The 22,105-nt window shown below is 34.2% G+C and overlaps 1 protein-coding gene across 5 annotated transcripts; it reads right to left on the bottom strand.

The window, feature by feature from the left end:
• Positions 1–3,573: 3,573 nt before the first annotated feature.
• Positions 3,574–20,913, bottom strand: LOC128214858 (melatonin receptor type 1B-B-like). 5 transcript variants are annotated; one of them, XM_052921543.1, is made up of 3 exons: positions 20,761–20,913; positions 5,863–6,291; positions 3,574–5,424 (listed from the first exon to the last, which is right to left on the bottom strand). In XM_052921543.1, the coding sequence occupies exons 2-3, from the start codon at positions 6,152–6,154 to the stop codon at positions 4,583–4,585; spliced, it is 1,134 nt and encodes a 377-aa protein (XP_052777503.1). In that variant the 5' UTR covers positions 6,155–6,291; positions 20,761–20,913; the 3' UTR covers positions 3,574–4,582. The 5 variants fall into 5 exon arrangements, with proteins under 5 accessions (XP_052777503.1, XP_052777501.1, XP_052777502.1 ...); XM_052921541.1 differs by lacking the exon at positions 20,761–20,913 and adding an exon at positions 6,683–6,870; XM_052921542.1 differs by lacking the exon at positions 20,761–20,913 and adding an exon at positions 6,688–6,870.
• Positions 20,914–22,105: the final 1,192 nt, after the last annotated feature.

Here is a 22,105-nt window from a genome sequence, read left to right as displayed (position 1 = left end):
TATTTATGTTATGAGTACAACATAGCTCAATAAGAGATTTCCCAAAGTTCTAATATCCTATCTATCCTATTTTATCTTTGTTATTGCGAGGTAACTCAAAATTGTCTGAATTATATTCAACATCAGTATTAAAAATGTTTTGCAGAATATCATCTTGAATGTAATCTAACATTTCTTTCGTGCGGGCATTAGCTAGATAAAAATATGAACCGGGATACTTACTTCGTAAAATTGAAATATTATTATCAATAGATTTAATTCCATTTTTCTCATCTCTATTGCTATAAATGTTCGAGCCCTTGGGTGAAACATAAGCAACATATAATATTATATCGTACATAGAACGAAATATAGTACTGTTGATATAGAATACTTAATCTGTATATTCATGGCATATTCTGGTAATAAAATCATTTTACAACAAATTATTCTTAATGTAAACAGCTATTCCACCACTTTTACGCAAGGCACTTAAGGATTTTGATCTAACACAATCAAAACATGTAAAATTATCAAGCAAATTCTCAAATTCATTACTAAAACCACCCAACGTTTCCAAGAGATTAATAATGTCAAACGATTGCAAATAGCTTGTAAAATGTTTATCATCAGTTAACTTTCTCAAACCGCACACATTCCACGTGATAGTGTTTATGTTTACGGGGCCTTGACCTGCATCCCAGTCAGTCCCGCCTACTGTCTCGCTTTCATATCCGCCCTCCGATCCCGATTGGTCTGCATTGCTGACGTCATGGTCACGTGGGCCCGTTGACTGGTCATTGTTGTGGTCACGTGGTCTGTTAACGCAACCACGTGGTCCGTCCCACGTGGTTTTTGACCCAGCCGTGTACTACCGATCCTCTTGACTTGCTTTGACAGGTCATCGTACTTATAAACTCCGTCATCAATGATAAGCTTGTCGCGCAACGATACTTGTTATGACGTGACGTTACAAGAGTGGACCACATGTTATCATAATAAATCTCATTTTAACAACGCACTATTTTGTTTTATGACGTCATTATAACATCGCGCAACGATACTTCTTATGACGTGACGTTACAAGAGTGCACTGGAGTGGAATACGGACTACCGTATTTTGCGATTTGTAGTGCATATGGATTTATGATGGGTATATAATAAAATTCAGTATTTAATAACCACCATGGGTTTAGACATTGATCTTAAATTTGGATTAGGAATTGGATTTTAAATAATCAAAAAGATTTGTGTTGTTATAAATATTTAACAATCATAGGTTTACATTGTACTTATTTGACCTCAAACTCCCAAACTGCATAAGTCCCTTATAACAGTATAAAACTAAGCTTAATATTTTTGTATTTCTATAACCTATATTATATTTACTCCCATTTAAAAAGTGTTCAACCTTTCAATAGCAGCTATCTTTATAATAATCACAATTAACCATTTTTTTCATTAACAAAATCAAATTTAGGTAATACCATGTAAAATGACTATTTGAATTAAGCTACCTAAGCCTGTTACGTTATTTCGAGCAAATTGGGCCTGCTGTTTAATTGGTACAATCATAATGTTTTATTTAGGGTAAGATTTTGTTTGCGTTATACTTTATTTTCTTCGAATTGATAACGGTTCGGATGAGGTTGACATACATTTATGTATGTATGTATGCTCCGTGACATTATCTGACTGTTTTCTGGAAAAATATGATAGCGCGAAAACCTTTAAAAAGTGACTTTGACAGAGGACTTATAGTTACTGTCTAACAACGGTTTCATTAAAGCATTAAAAATGCTTCCTAACGATCCCTATTCCAGAATGTATATACAACAATACAATGAAAACTACAGGGGCAAGCCTCAATATAAGTGAACACGTTTGACAAATTACAAAACAAGGGTGTGTTTCAGATCTCACAAACCATTTGAACACCCCTGCCCCAGTGACCTCATTTTTTATCCAACCGTTCCTAGGCGGTTTCTCAAAATGTATTGATAACGATATTCAATACATGTATATAATATGTGTATGTTGTCTTGTGATATCTGTAGTTGCGATTGTACCATTATTAAAATGTATGAGCTGATAATACTATACTTATTAGCTCCTTACATGGTTATAAGTATTTATATATCGATCGAAATATGGAATTGTGATTTTGTCACATCCATATCAGTATTTTATTTCAATTCTAAGAGCTGTATTGGTCAGTTTAGGAAAGAAATATTTGAATTTGGAAGTTACTCTATTAATTTGATTTGTAACATTTTCAACATTTTAACTGAAATTCGTGATATTGCGATATGTTGTCGTAAGTTCGTAGATAATAAGGTTTTGCGTAGTAAGTTATTCACGTCGAATACAATCTTTCGGCCTCGCATAATATCCTACATTCTATTTGCAGAGTATTACCTAGAGTAGATGCTAAGATACTTGCCCTGCAACATGTATGGTATCAACCATCTTTTCAGTTTATATTCATTATTATATTAAAGGAACTAAACACGGGAAGATTGCAAGAAAAAAAAACTTACATAAAATTGACATCGTTGTGTACAACGCATTGAATCTCTTTTACTGATGTATCACATGCATCTTTCGCAGATTTTGCGCCTTTTTCCAATTCGAACTGCGGTTGGCTACCATATAAAACCAATAAGTTAAGAAAAAGCGCCGGTTTGCTTATCTGTGCTCATCACGTGACTTTCACATGCTTAATATACACACTTCGTGGCTTCCCGGAAGACCGGACATTGCAAGGAAGCGAAACAACGTAGACACTCAGCCCGACAGATCAACATCAGTGTTAAAAATTCACCATGTAAAATGATGTATTATATGCCTCATACTAGCTTGCATTGACAATTCTAGGCTTGTTTGAGGAAATACTTTATTTAAAGGGACTTTTACGATTGATAGTGTAGGTCATTTTAAAGCTACACTCTCACAGATTTACCGTTTTGACGACTTTTTTAGTTTTTGTCTTAGAATCAGTAATTTTTTGCGTTAATGTCTGGAAACCAGTGATATAAGACTGCTGAAAAAAGATCAAATCGCAGGTTTTCATATTTGCTCAAACAAACCATTCTAACATGTGAAAGAGTTATAATGTTTCAATTGATGAGAAATATCGAAAAATGAAAAAAAAAAACAACATAGACCAGAATCATGATACTAATGTACTAGATGTATTGCTACTCTCTAACTTTAAGAGGTAGTTTTGATTGAGCATTTTTCTGAAAAGACAACCTTATTGTAGACCTTGATTGCTTAACGTTTTCCTTTTTAAGATTATTCAGCCCTTTTTAATGCAATTACTGGTACTTTATTCGTAATCAACTAGCCTATGTTCTTTAAACTTAAGTGGCCTAGTTTAAGTATTCTATAAGTGCCCACCGCCTTATCCTGATCGGGGGAAAATATAACCTTTGGTGCTAACTCGATGAAATATATTGTTATCTTACACTGAAGCAACCATTTATCCTTCACATTGTTTTGAATAACCCGCACGATACTTATTGAACGGTAGCTTGTCAACTAGATCTAGTTTTATATTTCTGTTATCCATGTTGGAAGGAAAACACAACATATTGTTAAAGTTTAATAAGAAAGAGTATCATTATATATTTACACGAAAATCATAAGGGATATTTTTATATGAACATTAGTAAGACAATAAGCAACATAAACAAATACTTTAAAGTGACACTCTTATTCAAAATCAATGCATACACATGTATAACAAACATCAATTTTGACTGATAAACCTTTAACTACTCACAAAATTATGCATTTATGGAATATATTAATTACTGATAACAAGATCGTCACCGTGTATTCAATAGCGCAAAACTGTTAAATGATTGAAGAATGCTAAAATATTTACTGTGATCTACTATAGTCTCTTAAGGTAAAAATTCCGTGTTTTATGCACACTTCTTTCCAATTAAACTTGGTATACTGCATAAGAAACGTTGTTTTCGATATTTATTCATCCAATTTGGAATTTTACAACAATTAATTATTAATTGTGGTAAATCTTATTTTGGAGTAAGAGTGCATCTTTAAAGACCAAACCTCCTTGGTTTCAATTAATAAGCTGTATGAAAGGTCACTCAAAATAATCCAAATCTTGACTCTAATCTTTACAGTTTCTTCTCTTTGAAATGTTCAAAATTCAGAACGCAAGAGTTTTATGTATGATTGACATAATGATACAAAACAGTTACTGTGTTTGGAAGTGCTCTTTTTGTTGTTAATTACTCTATTGGAACAGAGCTATAGCATGTGGATAAGTTATAATGTTATTCGTGTTTACATACGCACGAAGTAATTCTTGACAACACGACTTCACCAACAATCGTGCTCGTCTATAATTTAATTAAATCGTGTAATGGGCGCTGTTACTTAAAACATACTATTCCTTATATCAGAACATTAACAAATAATCAAATAATAATACAAAACAACTGAAAATAGGGAAATAGTACACAAACAATTGAATACGCGTTTGCTGATGACAAAACTTCCTCACTAAGACAATAACTACACTGTTTTTTCATGATTTTGTTAATTCAAATCCTTCTTAATTTCATTCCTATCGAGATGTCATCTCCACTTGGTCACAAGAACTCGAGTATGTCTGACTATTTTCAAGCTTTGTCTTCGTAGCTTTCATAGTTGATGGCGTAATTGTCTCAGTTTTAGTTGTGTCAGAAGTGACACTCACCGGCAGGGCGCGAATGCCGCTCAAACAGCAACTTGCAAATACTTCTTTGTATGCCTTCGAAAAATGTTTGTTCGTGAGGTAGTAGATTATCCAGTTGAGTGAGGGATGCAAATGCGCAAACATTGTGATGTACACATGCACTTCATGTGCAAATGTGTCTTTAGAGTCCGCCACCATAAGCAGCGCATATGGCGCCCAGCATGTGATAAAAACAATGTAGATTACAAACAAAGTCTTCGCGAGGTGGTAACTTTTCAACGGCGTTTGATTTCCACCCGCATGCTTTCTCGTCTCTTTTAACCTTAGTCTATGTGTCCTCACGAACAGATATATTCTCAAGTAACAGGCGCCAATGATAACTGCGGGAATCCAGACCAGAACGATCGAAAACACGACTGTATATTGGTACGTTGCCATACGGTCCCAGATGCATTCTAGACTTTTTTTATCGAAGCCATGGTCGCCGACGCCTGCTGTATTTAACAGAACTAAAGTGGTACCAACAAAGTACACGGAGACGCATATGGCGATACAGCGCTTCCTTGTAAATATTTTCCTGTATATGTCGTTTGCGCAGATGAAGAAGTACCTGTTCATACTCATCATAGCAATCGTCATTAGCGATGTTACGCATGATATCGTGCAAAGTCTCGCAACGGTCTCACATAGTCCCGATACCTTTTCGAAAAAATCTTCTCCTTCAAGTTTTGCTGAAATGTATAAACAATATGCCAATTTAGGTCGGATATAGTCAAACATAATCGTATAAATTCGAATAAAATAGCAGAAACATTAGGCTAAATAATGACATTTCCTAGTCTGTCGTATAGAGTAAACTTGTCGTTTATATTGCATGAACCGCAATGGGTTATGACGTCATTGATTAAATTATTATTGATCTATAAAAAAATAAGCGTGATGTCATTTACTTATGTCATATGAGGTTAAAATTATCGGCTACAAAGGATATTGTCGCAAAACTATCTTTCACAGATATACAGTGTGTGTATACCACGTGATAAATTACGTCATAAATGCTACGTCGAAAGGCAGACTTAAAACAAAGATAACTTATATTTTTCTTCACCATTTTGAATGAAACAAAGGGCAGTCTATGCCGCTCAAAAATAGAAAAGTAAAAGTCTTACCAACGAGACTCATTGGATCGGCGATCACGGTGACGTACAGGTCAGATATGGCCAAATTGACGATAAATGTTGACTCCATTTTGTTACGCAACCTCGAATTCGTCGCAATGACGTAGAGGATGAGCACGTTGCCGAACGTTCCGAGCAATGACGCAACAGAAAGTATGATTACACACGGAACTGCTACTGCAGGCTGTGTCGTGATAAATTCATGGCGTCCAAAATAGCCGTCAGCAGCACTGCTGATTTCATCACTGATATTGTTTGAAGCGATGGTCTCCATCCCATCCATTATGACGTCAATATAATACTCGTTTGATGTGTGTGAGGGGTACTATCCGGTCTTCAATTAAGTATCTACCGTATTTTAAACGTGAGTTGATGCTAACACACAAATTGAATTCGTCTGTTTGTTGTCTGGATGAAAATCTGTGGAAAAGAATATAAAACAAATGTTAACTAGCGAAAGTATTGTGTATATGTCATAAATGTTGCAAGCATGTGAAATATATCTCGTTTCTGTACTATTAATGTAATGAACATTTTTTGCCACTATTAAGGTTATAAACTTTTGCAGGCCTTAATGGAAGGCCCATAATCTGTTGTAATAACGATTTTTAAGTTATGAATCCTTCGAATATTAAGATATAAGTACACTATTTATTAGAATCCTGCATGACCCGGATTATTATGAATGTTAAGTTACCGGTACGCAACACATACACACTTAAATACATTCTTAAGTACTGCAATATATTTTTTTATAATCAGGATGCAGGTTTATTTAAAATAAATCAAATTGACTTGACACTATTACAACCTCACACGTTCAATTTTATTTCCGAAATAACTTCTCCAATGAACATACGACATAAGTGTATTCTTCACATGTAACTCATTGTAATGGAAACTTAAAAATTATATTTCGGGTTTTAATTAAATTAATTAAAGCCGTCCAGAAATAACCAATTTAATGTTTGTGCTTGTTAATAATATTCCTGTTACCGGTCAGAAAGATGTTACAAAACCCGCAACGTAAATACATATCTTCCTTGTTTATGTTGACATGAAATACTGCGTCTTTTAAACAATAACAACACATGACGTATTGGTTAAGGATGGGACCAATAACAAATCCTACTCCCAGGGTAAGGTACGGCTGTCGGTCAATTATTATTGTTTTACAAATGGAAATTGTTTTGTTTTTCGTCCTGTTAGTTATAACCTTAATTGGTGAATTATGATCGGTGTTATATTTCCGTATTCTTTGTTTGCACATGAAAACTTTTCAAGTGATACCAAAAGGCCAAGGTCTCTAGGCATCCAATATTCAAACACTTGTATATCGAATATCTAAATACACTATTTTCGACATCCCTCCATTATAAAAGCGTGTTTAAGGGCAAATTCAATTTCGTAAATTAGGAATCGAGCCTCTAATATTTTCAAAGTACTCTTTCATCTCCGACCTATTTATGCCATGCCTTGACTATATGATTATTTATCATGGTCACGGTACTCTAAGTCATATTAGCGTATATAAGTAGCTGCTGCATAACATAGGAGCATCCGTGGCGGATCCGTGGTCTTGAGGTAACACACTTGACTATCAATCCAGGGGGCGCAGGTTTGATCCCCCGTCGCATCACACACAAAAAACTAATCGTCTTCTGGGAGGGACGTTAAATGGGGGTCCCGTGTGACAGTGCTATACACTGGTGCACGTTAAAGAACCAGGGTAGCTCTAACCAGGGTTACATTCTGTCTGTGCACTATGCTCCAAAAACCTAAAGTCACTAACAATCTTAACGGAGCACTCGCCGAATGGGCAAGGCCCGAGTGCGAGTATAAATAAGCTTACACACCCACATATAGGAGCATACAACCAAATGTGCAAATTTAACCTTGATTTCAGTTCCTCCTTGTGTCCTTTTTTCAAATGAGTAAAGGATAACTTCATTGTAATAAATGTGTTATTCATAACTTTAATTATGAATATGAATCAGTAATCATGAAAAATTACTCGAATGATACGATGCGTTTAAATAAGCTATAAATTTTAATAAAGAAGTTTTCGTTTCCATGCTTTTTCGCATAAATTGGCTCGTTCAAAGACAAGAAAATAAAAAGTTGTCAAAACGTTCAATCTGTGAGAGTGCAGCTTTAAGCTCTTATTGTCACAGTTGTCCAATCGTTTATTTCCTTATATGTCATCATGTCGTTATGTATAAATATGTTTGTAATGTATCGTTTTTAGTGTATTTTTTATATAGCTTATGCAGCAGTATATTATCCTATCATTACTTAAATACTTTGTAAAACAGGAAGAAAAAAAGTTAATTAAACAATGACGAAACGCCAAGGCCATGCCAAAATAAGTCATCTATAGTTAGTGCAGTCCTCCTTTAAGGTTAAAAGCCTATGATACAAAAACAGTATTAGTATTCGAACATCAAATTAAAGCTCGGAAATCTGCAAATTTTGAAACTTATACAATGATAAAACAAGCATAGAAATATTTTTTCTGACCATAAAAAAAGTTCACTTCATAATTGTACATGTCAATATTGCATTTCTAAGTGCCTGTTAAATATATCTCAAGGAAGTTTAATTAAGGAAGTTTTGAAATTGGAAACTGAAACTAAACATATATTCAATTTGATGTTGCCCTAGATTAGCAAAAACCTTCGGCACATGACATTCTTTAAAACCTTAAAAGGAAGACATGCATATATACATATAGTATTGATACATAATTGTATTTAAGTTTCACGAAAGAACGTTAAGTTTACAGTTGATGAAACAAATAAAAAGGTATTCTTTTTTGAATGCCGTCGCCTGAGTATTATCATGAGGCACGCGGGTTTAGACCGGCTGCCGGATTTGGTCTGAGTAACTGGGCCTTTCCCTTTCCACTGCGGAAAATGGTTGAATATACGGGAAAGAACGGCCACGTACATCTTGAATATACGGGCGTATTCGGACCCGTACACCCAACGTGACACGAATACGTATACGGAACACCACGTGTACGGACTTCCGTATATCCATCCCCGTACCCGTGGATATACGAAGTTATTAATGTATACAGTCCAAACTCGCTATGTCGACGTCGGATATCTCGATTTTCCGGTTGTGTCGACTTTTTTTGTATAAACATTTTTTTTCTTTCACGTATTTTTGAAGAAATGCATATTTTTAGCATAACATTTTTTTGCAAAAATATATGTATGGATGTACGGAGCCCGTACACTCACATGTTCAGGGTGGATATACGGACCCCGTACATGCAACGTGTACGGGATGAATATACGGACCCCGTACACGCAGCGTGTACGGGATGGATATACGGACCCGTACACGCAACGTGTACGGGATGGATATGCGGACCCCGTACACGCAACGTGTACGGGATGGATATGCGGACCCCGTACACGCAACGTGTACGGGATGGATATGCGGACCCCGTACACGCAACGTGTACGGGATGAATATACAGATCCCGTACACGCAACGTGTACGGGATTAATATACGGACCCCGTACACGCAACACGTACGGGAAGGATATAGGACTCAGTACACGCAACGTGTACGGGATGGATATACGGACCCGTACACGCTACATGTACGGGATTGGAATACGGACCCCGTACACGGATGAATGTACGGTCATTTTACGGGATGGACAGGGATGGTTGGGTTTGACCGTGTTAGTCACGGATAATAATAATAATAATAATAATAATAATAATAATAATAATAATAATAATAATAATAATAATAATAATAACTTTATTTAAAGAAGGTAACACATTAAGACATAGGCATCATATTATAAACAAACATAACACACGACTTATTTACAATGTGGCCTTCTGAAAGAAACATACACACGCACACACACATAAATGCTTACTAGAATGAAAACGCAAGCAATAAATCTATGTTATTTCAAAAGGGTATGTATTAAAATGTTATACGAAAACATAAAAAAACATGAACATAATACATTAATTATAACATCAATGCCGAACAATACATCAATTTGTACCTAAAGGTTAACAAATCGTATCATTAAAATTTATTAACTGAGTAAGTAGGACAGTCACACATGTATTTAACACCTTACTCGAGATATATATAATGTAAAAACAATAGTCATGGAATTATGCGTACAATTCTTACAACGGTTTTTGCAATTGATGATGTAAAAAGAACTTCTTGCAGCAGGCTTTAAATGACTTTTCCGTGTTCAATTTACGTATTCGTTCTGGTAAAGAGTTCCAAACTGTCCCACTGTAGCATGCAAACGAGTGATTCTTGTATTGAGTTTTATGTCGAATGTGGGCAATGTCTTGTCGCGTAGAAGATCGCAATCCATATCTTGTATTGTTTGATAACTTTATAATGTCTCTTATATAACTCGGTGTAAGATTGATAATAGATTTATATACCATAACAGCCGTTTGATATGTGCAACGGTATTCAAATTGAAGCCATTCTAATTGTTTAAATAATTCATGCGATGGCGTTCTAATAGGCTTAAAGAGAATAATTTTAGCAGCTCTTTTTTGAAGCATGGTTATTCGTTTCGTATGCGTTTGCTTGTTTTTCCCCCAAACACTACAACAATAGTCAAACATAGGAAATATATATGATTTATAAAACAAATGTCTCATTTGATCCGTTAAAAAGTAATTAAGTCTTTTTAAAAGAGCTATCTTTGCAGTCACTTTCGTGCAGACAAAGTCAACTTGCAGGTTCCATGACAATGATGAATCAATAACAATTCCAAGCAATTTCTTCGAAGTTACATTTTCAATAAGTACTTTGTCTACGAATAATTTGAGTGCACATGCATTTCTTAACTTTGCATTTGAACCCAGCAACATGCAGTTAGTTGGATGATAAGAAATAACAAATACATGCTGTTTTTTTTTTATAAAACATTATTTATAGACATAGGAAAAACTACTATTTATATAAATTCATAAGATTTAAAAATAGCATGTTTGAGTAATCAATGTCAAATGTCATTCAAAATGTTGTATGATTAAAATTCCACTGTCTTGTCAAACAACAACTTATACAGGCTGTTAAAACAAACATCCAGAAAACATTACACAAGTTAACTAATATGAGTTCCATTCCGCGATTTCTTGGCTTCAGGCATTAGGTCAAATTGCTCACGGACATCAGGTCACTGAAAAAAAAGAAATTATACAGACACAACAAGCTTATGGCTTACAGACATTTGAAATGCAGATTTGATATAATACAGCAATATGGAAAATTCATCACCATGAAGTTAGAAAACCCCGTGATAGAAAAAACATAAGAAAATGTGACACAACCTATATATTTCTAAATCTAGACTTGTTAAAGATGCACTCGCAAAGCATTAAAAACTGTAATCTTCGGCAGTTTTTTAGCAATTAACTGTGATCTTTGTGGTTGAAGGAATTTATACAAAAGTTAGTTAAATCTGAGACAAAATATTTTATATCAAAAAGGTCAATCTGAGAGAGTGCAGCTCTAAACAATTAAACCAGTCCATTCCCAGATGTGATGATAATACATAAACATAAATCTGTGTTGTACATGACATTTCTATGAAATATTGTCAATGTATGCCAACTAATATTTAATCAAAGTAAATTCAATACATAGCTAGTATTAATTCATAAAGGCATATATATTTATTATTTTGTTTCCCCTCAAAATTTTACCAGCGAGCCAAAAATTGTCTAATGTCAAAATGTCAAACCTTTTAGATTGCCATCTTTATTCTGATGTGCATTTATTCTACTTAAAAATTATTTTAAGCTCACAATGCTGTACCTTAATTAAAATAGCAAACCCACATTTCATCAGAATTATAGTTTATCCATTTGTCAATTGGTTCACGTTCGAATTATAAATACCAATTCACGGTTCACATACATAATAACTAACTAATAATCGAAGTCCCATCAAAAAATAAATAACAATTATTTCTTATAATATGCTAGCTCGTAGTCTTACCTCATTATTGTCGGGTTTTCTTCCTTGTTGCTATTTGGGTCATGTAATGACACAGATAATATCGATTCTCGCGCTTTCTGCATCCCGATGTTACGATTGGCTATTGATTATACGCTGTTGATTGGTTAAGTGACCAGCGGCTAAATATTGGCTGAAACTTACGCATTTCTTGAAAATTTAAACAGAATATTCAAATTGTTTTATTCACTATTTGTAGTAGTAGTAGTAGTAGTAGTAGTAGTAGTAGTAGTAGTAGTAGTAGTAGTAGTAGTAGTAGTAGTAGTAGTAGTAGTAGTAGTAGTAGTAGTAGTGTAGTAGTAGTGTACTACTGTAGTAGTAGTAGTAGTAGTAGTAGTAGTAGTAGTAGTAGTAGTAGTAGTAGTAGTAGTAGTAGTAGTAGTAGTAGTAGTAGTAGTAGTAGTAGTAGTAGTAGTAGTAGTAGAAGAGGGGGTGGTGGTGGTGGTGGTGGTGGTGGTGGTGGTGGTGGTGGTGGTGGTAGTAGTAGTAGTAGTAGTAGTAGTAGTAGTAGTAGTAGTAGTAGTAGTAGTAGTAGTAGTAGTAGTAGTAGTAGTAGTAGTAGTAGTAGTAGTAGTAGTAGTAGTAGTAGTAGTAGTAGTAGTAGTAGAAGTAGTAGTAGTAGTTATTAAAGACACTAAATTATTATAGTCGCATAAATATGCATAGCGAAAAAGAAAAATTGATGTTGTATGGCTAAAAGCATTACTACTAACGCTTTAAGAAAAATAGAATTTTCGATTGTCAAACGTAAGAGAGTGCGACTTAAAAGATAGGGCATCTTTATTGCAACACCCTCATAACAATGGATGGGTTAAGGTCAACCGCTATCAATGAAAATAAAGTTAATAATGGGAAACAAACAATGAAAAAATAAGCTTACAATTAGAGCCGTTGAAAATAAATTTAGGAATAGAAAAAATCTGGTTTGCTGCTTCTTAAATTTTGATTTAATTGTTAAACTGGGTTTTTTTAAACCACGAAGATAAACAATAAGTTTCAATTCAGAACTTTCAATATCATGCAAACTTGAAATTAATAATTATTGTTCTTGAATTTAATAAGTATTCAGTCTTATTTCTTAAAAAACAAATGCCTGTTATTTTATATATGACCTCAGAGCGGATATTATCAGCATTCTTCAAAACAGTTGTCACAATTGTTTAAATACAATAATTAGTGATATAAAGAAGCTTGCATATTTATATATGTATTTATTCTTCATTATTTCAATTTATAATATTTACACCTCAACTTCCATTCCTTAAATGAACTGCCTTTCGGCAATTGCGTTCATCATCAACGCAACATCTTATGTTCGGATCGTAATTCATTGCATAACAATTATACATGAAAGCTATTGATCTTGTTATTGGTTGTATTGTGTCTGCAGGTCGCGTAAAATATAGATCAACATTTTTAAAAGTGTTAGTTTATTATATTTCAAATATAATGGTACCAGAAGTGTTTCAATTTTACGTTTTAAAGTGATTTCAAGTGGTTGATCTTTTTCCGCGTTATTGTGACGTCATTTGAAAAAAATGTTTCCGGTTATAGTCGGGTCGTTCTATTAACAGAATGGGTAAGAACGGTTATTTAAAGGTTTTATTAAATGAAATGAAGATTTTTTTTTAACAATTCTTGAATGAAATAATGAACTATTGGTGTAAATATAAGAAATGAATTGCGGGGTTGATGTCATTCTCGGGGATATGAAAGCAATGGGGTTGGTCAAAGTACGCGTGGAGTCCTTCGGACTCCACACACATTGAACAACCCAATTGCGTTCATACCCCGATAATGACATCAACCCCGCAATTCATTCCTTAACTTAATTCGGTCATAAAATTGCCCGCAGTCTGTCGAATTAATTAATAAGTTTTAGAATTTGCGTGTTTTAGTTGTATTTCGTATAGTTTTATGACCCCATGGCCATGTGTTTTTTCAAAGCAAATGATCATGTAACTAATTGTCATAACGCGGGCTGTCAGTCAAACTAGCCGGCTAATACCCGACTGACCAATCAGCGTCAAAATAAGGCGTGGCTGATCAGTTGCCCTTTGCTATCCGCCATGACCACCGACAATCTGCACTTCAGTAGTATAATTCGTTTTTTTCTATATATTTATTACAAATAAGTTCTTAATGATTGAGAGAAAGATTAATCAAATAAGGAGAGCCAAAACACTGACATTAACAAAATTACATTGATTTTGACTGCCTCTGCATTTCTTTTACATACATAATAATAAATGAGTACTGAAACTGCACTCTCACAGATTGACCGTTTTGTCAACTTTATTGTCTTGGAATGAGCCAATTTCGCGTAAATTTATGGAATTCAGTGCTATAAGACTGCTGACAAATGATCAGATCACAGTTTTTCATGTTTAGGTTTGAAAATGTTGTGGTTGATGTTTTATGGCAAAAGGCGTTACAATAATACTAACGCTTTAAAAAAAAACTAAATATTTCGGCAGTTTTCAAAACAGTTGAGATCTGTTATACTGTTAGTTATCTTATATGACTGAAATGAAGGCATTGATAACAAATTCAGCAGATGAAACAAAACTTAAAAAAATGTTAAAATTGTCAACCTTTGAAATGCATCTTTTAAGAGCATCTTTATTTCAACTTCCTCATACCAATGGGGGGATTAGGGTATAATGCTTTCAATGAAAAGGAAGTTCATAATATGAATCAAACTATGAAGAAAGTAAGCTAACAATAAGAGCCATTTTAAAAAAGAAATAAGATAAAAACAAATCCAGTTTCTTCAAAAGTAGGACTTAATACAATTTTAATAAAATAAAATAAGAAAACTTGAAATTAATGAATAATTTTGTTGTGTTTATTTAGTAATCGGTCTCTTTTGACGCCTTATCTTAGATTTGATCTTATTGTATCAGCATTCATCAAAGCAGATGTCACAGATAATATAAAATTGTTTGAATACAATTACAGTAGAACCAGATGAAAAGGACCGATCTTGTTTTACTCTTTGTTCATATGAAATTGACCTTACGACAGGATTTGATTGACAGGTCCTATCAGCCAATCAGAATGTAGGGCTGATAAGCCGTGTTGCTATCCGCCATTTTGTCCGTCAAACTGACCAGAGTCCGTCATATACATGCGCTGGCAATTCCTCGCCTTTTTAAGTATTATGGTAAAAAGGTGTTGTCATGGCACTTGTAATTCGGATACAAGGTAGCCAGGCCGACTAACGATGGCTTCCAATTCGTTCCGTATTCGAAACCAGCGAGTTATTTAGAAAAATGCAAGTGCTGTATCAGACTCTGTGGAAGACCTCATCAACAGCTGAACTTGGAAATTTTGAAACATCGTTCAAAGGCGAAACATCTATACGTCTGTACAAAAGTATTTTTTTGAACAAAACTACTTATTTCAATCCACTCAAAATTTATTTAATACTGAAATTGTCCGTGCATGACCTAAATAAGTGTTACTATTTTTAAACTATAAACATCGTACATTTATGCTTTGGCTTGTGTTGTCAAATCGGCATTAATGGCCATTTAATATCCAGTTCAACATGGACACGATTGATTTCATTCAAGATAGAGGTATTTTTGTTGATACCGTTATGTAGTTTTTATAAACTGCTTTGCTTTCAAAGTAAATCAGGAAATATCGTACAACTAAATTTTTGTCCGAACCATCGCATGCTTCCGAATCTCATCTACTCGTATGGTTCCTATGTAAACAATGGCTTTTGGAGCTGTCATTCCGACACATTTCATAGATTTCTTATTTTCATATCAGCACTTTGTCGACGGGAAATCCAATCAAGAAAACCCTGACCCTCAAGCAGCTACTGTATTTGACCAGCTCACACCAGGTAGGCCTCCTCCAAAACTCAGATAAATATTTGAGCCACCAAAACAAAACGAGAACAGATCGGTCTGAATCGTTAAGGTATTATTTTCTGTATACCAGTAAAACAATTTATTTCACTGTACATTTAAATCAATTATTATGTTCATTAGAACTTGATTCTGCCAAACATGTGCTGTAAAGACTTAGACTTATTATGAATAAAGAACAAGTCAAACATGTACATATTTTCATTGTTATTCTTATATTTTGGGCCATTTACGTAAATCTACAATATTTAATGATAGTTCATCCAATGTTCAGAGTCCGGATCACATGCACACTCGATTAACAGTATTCTTTAAGTTGCACTCTCACAGAATTCTAGTTTGACACTTTTTGTCTCAGAATCGGCTTATTTTGGCATTCATTAAATTAAGACCCAATATATAAATCACAAAGCAAACTTCTCCGAGCCAAAATATGATAAATGCAATCGAATCCTGTGTAAGTTGTCAAAGTGATCAATCTGTGAAAGTGCAGCTTTAACAGTGAAAAATAACTTCTGCTAATGCTATATATTTTAAAATATATTTGCCATTGCAATAAAGAGATATTCACCTACAATATCATACATAAACACCAAAGAAATATCAAAGTTTAAGTAATGTTTGCAAAACAACAATGTATTTAATAAATCTGATATTAAATATGCAACAACTGGTGTTATACTCCAGAACTGAAGCTAACATCATTGAGGTACATCCTTCCAAGAATCCATCAAAACAACATGCTGAACAACTTCAAGAACTCTCTTCAAAAGACCACACTTTCCTGAAATAAATAAAAGATGCCAATATTAAAATAAATCAGTTACATGTATTGTTAAATATTTTAATACTAGCTGTAAATGCTACTGCCTTTGATGTTTGCTTTCTACATGTATATCATAATGAAATATTGACAAGATAATAGCTAATGTTTTGTGGTTGTTGTTTTTCTCTGAACAAATAGTCCATTACTTTTGTATGTAGCAAAGTAAAACTAAATATTATAAAAAGCTTTAAAATAGGTCCTACCGATTATTTGTAAAACTTGTCATCACTGGTTTTCTCTTGCGGTTGACATTGCCTGGACTGGCAAATATCATGTGTGTGGGGGGGCGGGGCGGTTTCCGGTCTTATGCTAGGTCCCCTGTGGCGGTAGGCTTGTTGAAGACAATAATAAGGGGACTTCCTTATCTCCATCAATCAGAATACTTTAATGGTGTCAACGGTAAATAGCAGGAGACCCTCCACCAGCCTAAACCGGTAAATGGGGGGAGGGTAGTGTGTGTGGGTTAGAACCAGCTGCCCGGTCAGCTTAGTTGGTTAGAGTGCCGGGCGGTTCTGGTGGTTGTGAGTTCGAGCCCCACACCGGGGGCACTTTTCCTCCCAGGTCTACTTTTACAGCCAGAGTGTGTGAACATGTTCCACAATTTCTGTAAGAACAAAAATCAAAGCATGTGAATGTTTGAGCAATGCAAAAGTTACAGATTGGTATCACCCACGATTGTCACTTGTCAACTATTACATTATTATTCATAAAGGAGAGTTTTCAATCGCTTAGAACTGAAACTTTTTATGCATAACCCCAATAAACCATTTCTGCTCATACTATAGAATACAAGATTATACTGTATAGCTGGCATGTAACTGTTATTTAATGTCACTTCCGGGTTCCCCATTCGGGCCATTTATGATTTACTCATATTGTGCGATGATTTAATCTGTGTTTCAACAATACTGTAAGAAGGACCGGTGTTATTAAAAGTTAAACTTACCCTTGTTTGCATGTACAGTATGCGTCACACACACGCTTTTCCTTTGTATCGATGTCAATATTGACAACATGGCGGCTATCCGATTTTCTCTGACTTGGATAGATTTCACCCCGTAAATGTTAGATATCGTCATTTTCTAAAGATATATCGAGCCTTCCGATGTAGCAGCCAGTGACAAATTCCTTTGACTTCTATTTTTTTCGCATTGTAATTTCACATTTATGATAATTTGTCAGGAATATCGGAAAGCGAAACGACACGAGACGCCATTACTTCCTCGTTTGTTTGACGGACATAGACAGAGTTCGCTCCCTTGATATCAGGGGGCGTGGCTTAGAAGCCGCTGTCGTAAGGTCAATTCGATCGGATGGCTCGATATCGTGAGGGTCGATATTTCTCCACGCTCGAAGTCATTTTCGCGGTCCCAAATAAGAATTTTACACTTTGTTTTGTTTGCTCTGGTCGTTGTCATTTTCGCAGGTTCAGTTAAGAATCTCACACCTTGATTTGTCTGCTTGGCTTCATTGAGCACAAGGCGCTAGTCGATTCAAATTGCTTGACTGGTATTATAATTTTTATCAAATTTAAATGGTTTAACAGCTTGAATAATTATGCCATCACTTTAAGTTCTGTCTCTAATGTTATCCATCTATAAATTACTATGCATTTTGATATACCTTATAAGCTATGTTTGTGTTACCCATTAAAAAAGTGCTTGTCTGTTGTTTTCGCATAAATGTATTTTTATAATAAATAAAAAAAATCAAATGATATTTTCTAAGTATCGAATAAGTCATGTTACGAACTTTACAATTGTAATTATGTCCAATAAATACTCTTCTCTTCTCATGCGGAGATAGCGAAGCCAATAACAAATGACGTAAACAATATTTTTTGTAACGAATAAAAAATAACATTATGTAAGCAATCCCGCTTGGCTCGATATTCTCGAGGCTCGAAGTATTTTGGTCGGTCCCTAGAATATCGAGCCATCGAGTTTCGACTGTATAAGTGATATGAACCTGCTGGATATTTGTTTCTTTTTTTATTCATCGTTTTTTAATTCATGCATAATATGATAATAATATTTTCCGCAGTTTGTCGATAAAATTAATAAATAATTTTAATAATTCGTGTTTCGTAGATTTATGACCCACTGGCCATGTGGTTATGAAAATAATTGATCTCCGCGCGACATGCACTAATTGGAAAGGCCATAATAGTACCCGAGAAAAAGACAATGATGACACTTCTTAAATATATTAGGTGCCCATTTCAATATAAAAACACCATATATTAGTTATGCACCCCATTTCTTCGGTTACCCATAAATTGAAACAGTCGTCTGTGGACTTATCTGAAAAATGTATTTGTTAATTCCTACCATTTACTAAAGCGATATAGCCTTATGTAAGTCCTAACATTTAGGAGTGAACCCCTCCCCTCATAATCTATATGCCCCATTAGTATATTCATCATATACGGGGAAACTAAACATTTCCGAACATTAAGCGTGTACGGGAAACACAACTTGTCCGTGTTTCCACTTTATACGGGTAATGTTACTTGTATATTTGTATACGCCCGTATATTCATCATGCACGGGAAACTTAATATTCCCGGGCCCTAGCCGTTAATTTATCCACCCACCTTACAGATGCCATTGTAATTTCTTCAACGGCTGTTAAAACACATAAAAGCGTTAATATTTCTACAAAACGCGATCCCTGTTACTGTGCGAAACACGGAAAAACGAATAAGTCAATGGTATATGTAATAAATGTTGATTGTATCATATATGCTGTCAAATGTAACACCACTCAGCATTGTCAAGTCTTATTCTTCTGTATCATGAAGATGTCGCCTTAATTTTTATCAAAGTCTGTTAAAACCCAGAAAGCATTTACAATTTCTACAAAACGTGACTATTCCCTTTTCTCTGTCAGTCAATGGTATAAATGTTGATCATATCATATATGCTGTCAAATGAAAGAACAATTAACCTTATTTGATTACAAAATTCAATACTATTTTAAAGCATGGGTGTACGGGAAAGAGTACATTTCCGTATATCAAAAGTGTACAGGAATTGTTACTTTTCCGTACACTCAGCGTGTATGGGAACTTGTATAATCCATAATATACGGGAAATGAATAAGCCCGTATATTCATCGTGAACGGGAATGGTATAATCCCGTACTCTCAATACTCTTATTCAAAATATAGTTTGAGAAATAATATTTTGGCCAAATTTGTTGATCTTAACGAAGGATTGAACTGTCTTTCAGAATATGGCATATTATACATAAGACATTATTAATGTCGTGTTTTTATAAGCGAAGAGAAATTTAAATAAATCAAAAAGTAATCGTAATCAGGGGGCCCAACGAAAATTAATTTTGTCGAATCTTAAGTTAGGGAAATGTTGGATGCGGAACAAAATGGCGGATTGTTTGGGGAAGGATAGTTTGACTTGGTAGATAAGTTAATTACACTTTTATCGAAATATAAATACGCCTAACCGGAAGCCAGACGTGTAAGCTTTTTCCTTTTTTAAACTATGTTTCTAGAGGCATCAACAAAAATAATATTGAATGCATAAGCTGAAGTTTGTTTACATAGTAAAAATATAAAAAATTCTGACTTGAAACTGTGTTTTGAGTCAAAAAATACCGTTCTTGGACCCATTTTAGCTACATGTTATTAAGATTTTGCATGTATTTCTTAACGACGGATTGTGCACGTAACATGGGTACTGTATGATCATTTTTTAATGTTTAAACACCTTTAATGTTTGCCGTGGAAGAATAATGCAGTTTTTGTTCGCTGCAGAATCAGAATAAGCGTGCGTTAATATCAGTTTTATTAATACACGAGCTGCAACACAGGTTTATAATAACAAGAATGCCATTGCTCCTTAAGTTAAAGTTCTGTTCTTGATATGGATATGAATTTTCAAAATGCATTGCAGAATGAAGAATATTTGAATCTGTTACTAAGAAAGTGTATATTGAGATTGTATTTTCATCCATTTAGACTGCAATTAAGTTCAAGTATCACTATGTATTCGTAATGCTATTCTGAAAAATCATTCGTTATTTTGGTCATCCTCTGTTACAATACTGTTTCCAATACGGCGACATTATCTTGGTTTAAACATGCATAAATATACCTTAAACAACAATACTGTATTTCATACCTTGTTAATGTTATATAACTGTACATACACTTGACACTTTTTCAATTCCATGTGTCTAGTCACGATTCATTTATGAATAAGTCTCAACAAAAGTCTGTTCTGTCCCGTTCTTTTCTGTACTGTTTTACAACTAGACTGATGAACAATCAGGAAGACTTCTGTCCTGTTCTTTTCTGTACTGTTTTACGACTAGACTGATGAACAATCAGGAAGACAGACAATTAATTATAAATGTCAATAGAGGAAAATATAAACAATTTTGATACAAAGATAACATTAAAAATAACCTTCGAGCGGCTATAAACAGAACATGGAGTGTCCATTCATTCTATTAAGTCTTTTGTCGACAAAATGTCGAACCAACGTTAAAATATATAACATCATTTTATGTGTTTAGACGATGTAATTATTATTCTTTAAAAGTGTCTGTTGTGTTTTGTTAGGTTGAAATAATCAGAACTTGAAAAAATCATGGTTTATCGAAGCTAGATAGTAGACATCCTGCTGATAGCGCATTATTTTATTGTATGCAGAAATATATATTTTCGGTATAATATCGCATTTATACTTACTGAACAAATCATGTAAAATCATCTGCTGTTAAGGAAACATTATTTTAAAGGTAACGTCAAACTTAAAAACGAATAATTGAACTTGAATCATAGACAAAGGGCAATATGCAAAAATGCAGTGCGCAATATCCATAATTCTGCTTTCAGTCATTGCTGAATTATCTCCCATTTAATGTTTAGATTATGCACTAAAAAGGAAGTTATAACCCAAAAGGTACTGAAGGGATTTTCAGTTACAAAGTGGTGACTCTAAGACTAGTATTGATTAATGTGCACGAATCCGATGAATGCACGAGTAATGAAGAATTATTAAGCACACCAAATTAATACACAGTATGAAAAAGAAGCCGGCTTTTTTATTTAAAAATAAATTAATTTGAAAAGCATAAACGTATTGCATGGGCAGCACATATGTTAATTGGCACCACAACCTATCTATTTGTACCTTTCAACATTCACAAAATCTAGCCTCGCGCATTACGTATAGCAAATAGTTAAAGAATATTGTTCAGCAAAAAAACAAACCTGAGCAAATCGTCTTAACTTCTCGTAATGCTAAATCGAACATATCATGCAATTATGTAATCCATCATAGTTGGAAAGAAACTAATACCTTTTCCTAAGCAAGACAAATTATCACGAGATTATTTTCCAATGGCAAAGCACCAGAGTCCCGTTTCGAAAAAGGAAGCATAGATTTAGAATATTGTATCTGTGGAGTAGGAGATAATGTTTCTACAATTAAGAAAGAGGGGACACTAACAGATTAAAAA

The sequence above is a fragment of the Mya arenaria genome, chromosome 13 (assembly GCF_026914265.1).
Source record: "Mya arenaria isolate MELC-2E11 chromosome 13, ASM2691426v1".
NCBI classification, from domain to species: Eukaryota; Metazoa; Mollusca; class Bivalvia; order Myida; family Myidae; genus Mya; species Mya arenaria.
The sequence above is the reverse complement of the archived record's forward strand: the minus strand, read 5'-3'. Positions and strand labels throughout refer to the sequence as shown.